The following is a 4268-nucleotide window of genomic DNA, read 5'->3' as shown; positions in this document are numbered from 1 at the left end:
CTGGCCCAGACTCGATTATTTACAGACCGCCGCCATACAGCTGGACTATTGCTGAGTGCGGCGTAAACCTAAACTCACTCTCACTCACTCGATCACTCAGATCCCTGCGCCAGTGACATGCAGCCTTCACCTGCTGGAGTATGTATCCCTGCATTCCAGTGTAAGATGGCCAACATCCGAGGAGTACGTCAGATGGCAAGTGTGTTCCGAGTGTTTACCCGATCTTCTAACTCACCGAGGGAACGTCTAGCTGCAGCCGTAGAAGTGCACATTTGGAAAAACTGATAGCAAACAGACGTTATGGAACTTCAAGTAAACACCTGATAGAAGCTGCTTTCTTCGCAATACTATATAAACATTTCACTGGATGTTCCAGATTAACTGTCAACAAACCTGACTCTTGATTTTCTCAAGAACAAAGCACTTCAAGAATATCTACCACAGCACCCGACTTCGCTGATATACGGGCGGTATTTTAACACAACGTGGACGCAATACGACAACAGTGGCAACAGTCAACAAACGTGCGTTAGAGTCAACTTAATCCAGTGGAGGACGACTAAAGAGTGTATTCAAGAACTATACGCCTACAAGAATAATGTATGAAGTATGTACATACGGCAATAAGTAATGTACAGACATCCGCACATTCTTGGATGCGTGAATGTAGGTGAGGCAGTATTGACTGACTGACTGAGTTGTGTTTACGCCGCTTTTAGCAATATTCCAGCAATATCACGGCGGGGACACCAGAAATGGAAGCTTCACTCATTGTACCCATGTGGGGATTCGAACCCGGGTCTTCGGCGTGACGAGCCAACGCTTTAACCACTAGACTGGATCACCGCCCCAGGTGAGGCAGTCTGTCAACAGAGGAAGTACGTCAAAGAGATAAGTTATAGATTTGCGGCTTAGCAAGTATTCAGGCACGGTGATACTTGTCAGTATTAACATAGGGCAATGTGAAGTACACACTTCGCATAAGCCAAAAAATACGGAAATGTATTAAACGTGTTAAAGTGTACATAAGTCGGTTAAGCTTGAACATAGATGAATGAAATTCGACACACGGATGAACATATATATTGTTGTCATTGTCAGCATAAATTCAGTTCACTCACTGCACGTGTGTGGACATAAGGGGTGTTCAGGTCAGTACCTGGTGACAACACCCTTGCAGCCGTCACTGCTCTCGACACCGCCTTGGAAGGGGCTGCATAAGTCGTCGGATTTTTGCTTGGGGAATTCTTCCCCATTCCACCTGCAACGCGTTGGCAAGTTCTGCAAAGTGTCTGAGGTGACGTTTACGGACACGTCGATCAAGTTCGTCCCAGAGATTCTTGACACGTTGTCTCCTTTACTGTCCTTACAGGAGGAAACGCGATTCATCGCTAAACCAAACGCGTAAGTCCCATGCGTTCCCCAGGTTCCATGTCTTGTATCCTGTTGAACATTGGACACGTCGTTGTCGGTATAGTCGAGTCAGGACAGGTCCAACTTTGGTATATATGCTCGAATACTCCACGTCTCTCAGGGACGATTTGGTCGGAAATTCTTCGAAGACCAGGCACCTGTCCTAAAGTGTCCGTTTGCTGTAGCAAATCGGGGAGGAAGGTAAAACACCAGGATTAATCAGTCTTGAGCAGAAGTGGTCAGTCTTGGGTCTTCCAATTGAGGGGAGGGATCTTGGGTCGACTTGAAGCAGGTATATATAGGTCATAATCGAGATATGGTGCAGTGGTGGACGTTGAAGCGTCTTGTAACGGCAGACTGGGACTCCCCTGCTTCCAAACGTCCAATGGTGAAATTTCGATCAGTAGCATTCAAACTTGGCATTTTTATCTAATTTCATAATGAAATGATGATGTGGTTTTGGCTCCTTTATAGTTGATGTCTCCACCATGTGTCCGACACATTGCACGTGCATTACCTGGAGAACGTTATCTGCATGTACTTTTCATGTATCGTTTTAATTTTTATGACAAACGTTTATAACACAATTTGGGAGGCGTTTGCGCGCAACAATACAACCACGCGATGATTAACGAGATCCAAACGTTGGAATTCTCTTAATGACGATTGCTGTCAAAAATATATCTAAATCGAACTAATGAAAACACATATGCGTTTCTTTTTTTTTTTTTTTTTTGGAAGAGTGTATATAGGTATGGCAAACATGTATCAATTTTAATTCATTTTAAATATGTATACATCTCTGTGGTGGATAGCGTCAGCACTCATCCAGTGTTTCCCTGCTTTCCTTGTATCTCTCTACCTCTCTTTGCTTGCGCACAGGGCTTCCCTCAAATCCCCCGTGAAGATTTTCACACTACGGAAGGTACACTCACAGTGACCTGACCGTCATTCTCAAACCCGCACTAATGCACTCTTCTATCTAACCAGCTTCGCCAATAAACTATATATGCAAAACAGACCTCACCTTTACATCCTAATAACGATAGAATTTACAGCACAGCTATTTGAGCTGTTACTTCCACTACATATAAGTGGCGCACTGGTTGCCTCGTGATATTAATCCCAGAATAGAACAACGATTTAATCTCTTGAGGACTACACCCCGACCAACATCCCAATGGCACCTCCCAGCACTACACCCCGACCAGCATCCGGCCTGGCACCTCCCCGGCACTACACCCCGTCCATCCAACGCTCCCCAGCACTACCACCACCGACCCCACATCCAGCAGCATACAGCACTACACCCCGACCACATCCAGCAGCCTCCCCAGCGCACCCAGACCCGCATCCAGCAGCACCTCCCCAGCACTGCACCCCGACCCACATCCCGGCGGCACTCCCCAGCGCTGCGTCCACATCCAGCAGCAGCAGCACCTCCTGGCGCACACGCACACGACCCACATCCCAGCCTTGGCACCTCCTGGCCTGCACCCCCGACCCACATCCCAGCAGCACCTCCCCAGCACTGCACCCGTCCCACATCCCAGCGGCTCCCAGCACTACACCCAGTCCCATCCAGCGGCCTCCCGGCACTGCACCCCGTCCCACATCCCCGGCACCTGCCCGGCGCCACCCCAGTCCCACATCCAGCAGCACCTCCCCAGCTGCCCCCGTCCCTCCCGGCGGCACCTCCACAGCACGGCGCCACCCCGTCCCACATCCCGGCAGCACCTGCAGCTACACCCCGACCCATATCCAGCAGCACCTCCCTGGCCACTGCACCCCGACCCACATCGGCGCCTCCCCAGCACCACACCCCGACCCACATCCAACAGCAGCTCCCCAGCACCGACCCACATCCAGCAGCACCACAGGACTACACCTGTCCCACATCCAGCAGCACCTTCCCAGCGCTGCACCCCGACCCACATCCAACAGCACCTTCCCAGCACTACACCCCGACCCACATCCAGCGGCACCTCCCATGCGCCCTTTAGTACTACACCCCGTCCCACATCCAGCTTGGCCTCCCTGGCACTACACCCCGTCCACATCCAGCGGCACCTCCCCCAGCGCACCACACCCGATCCCCACTGCCTCCATGCCTTCCATTTCCTTCCATCCATGCTTCCTTCACATCCATGCTCGTCCTTTTCCTCTGGGGCCACATGCCTCCTCCATCCATGCCGGCCACATCCAGGGGTTCCATGCCATCCATTTGTCTGGTTGTGCCATCCATGCCGGGCCATGCCTCCAGCACCTCCGTCCATCCATGCCGGCCATCTGGGATCGGTTCGGCGTATCCAGTTGTGTGGGTTATCGTCCGGCTGTGTGGTCGGCTGGTCGGTCCCTCGGTGTTCCTTCTGTGGTCTGGTCCTTCCACCTGTTGGCTATCCGTTACGTGGTGGGCCATCCATCCACCGTTTATCCATTTCCGTGGTTTCCTGTGTCGGCTCGGGTCGTCGTTTCTTCGGTGGTCTCTCGGTCGTGGTCGGTCCTGGTTTCAGTTCATGGCCGGCCTGAAGGCCTGGTTTCTTCATTTTCCACTGTTCCTGTTCCGGGTCTGTGGTCCATGTGGGTTGGTCGTTCTGTGTCTGTGTCGGCCACTGTGTCTCCTCCTGGCCATATCCGGCTCCATTATTCCTTCTTCCATTCTCTTCCGGGTGTGCCTGGTCAGGGGTCCACTGTCTCCACTCCTGTGTGTCTCCGTGTGGCTGTGTGTTCGGTGTGTTGTTGTTGCTTGCTGGCCCGTGGTGAGTGTGGGTTATGTCGATCTGGAGTTGGCAGATATGGGATTGTGGTATTCCGGCCCTGTGTGTGTGTGTGGCGGCCCAGCCAATGTGGCAGCA

General features: G+C 51.9%; 1 protein-coding gene across 1 annotated transcript; it reads left to right on the top strand.

Annotated features, from left to right (window-relative positions):
• The first annotated feature begins 1729 nt into the window (after nt 1–1729).
• LOC124288158 (extensin-like) lies at nt 1730–3416 on the top strand. The gene is made up of 2 exons (XM_046724736.1): nt 1730–1801; nt 2625–3416. The coding sequence occupies exons 1-2, from the start codon at nt 1730–1732 to the stop codon at nt 3414–3416; spliced, it is 864 nt and encodes a 287-aa protein (XP_046580692.1).
• Nucleotides 3417–4268: the final 852 nt, after the last annotated feature.

The sequence above is a fragment of the Haliotis rubra genome, unplaced genomic scaffold (assembly GCF_003918875.1).
Source record: "Haliotis rubra isolate DU_JTF1 unplaced genomic scaffold, ASM391887v1 Scf413, whole genome shotgun sequence".
Lineage (NCBI taxonomy): Eukaryota > Metazoa > Mollusca > Gastropoda > Lepetellida > Haliotidae > Haliotis > Haliotis rubra.
This window is presented reverse-complemented; position numbering and strand designations above follow the sequence as displayed.

What these genes read in the sequence shown, in the direction of transcription:
- LOC124288158 (XM_046724736.1), top strand. Translation starts at nt 1,730, where the DNA reads ATGGTGCAGTGGTGGACGTTGAAGCGTCTTGTAACGGCAGACTGGGAC. An exon ending in CTGCTTCCAAACGTCCAATG is followed by an intron (nt 1,802 to 2,624) that starts GTGAAATTTCGA and finishes CACCCCGACCAG; the next exon opens with CATCCGGCCTGGCACCTCCC.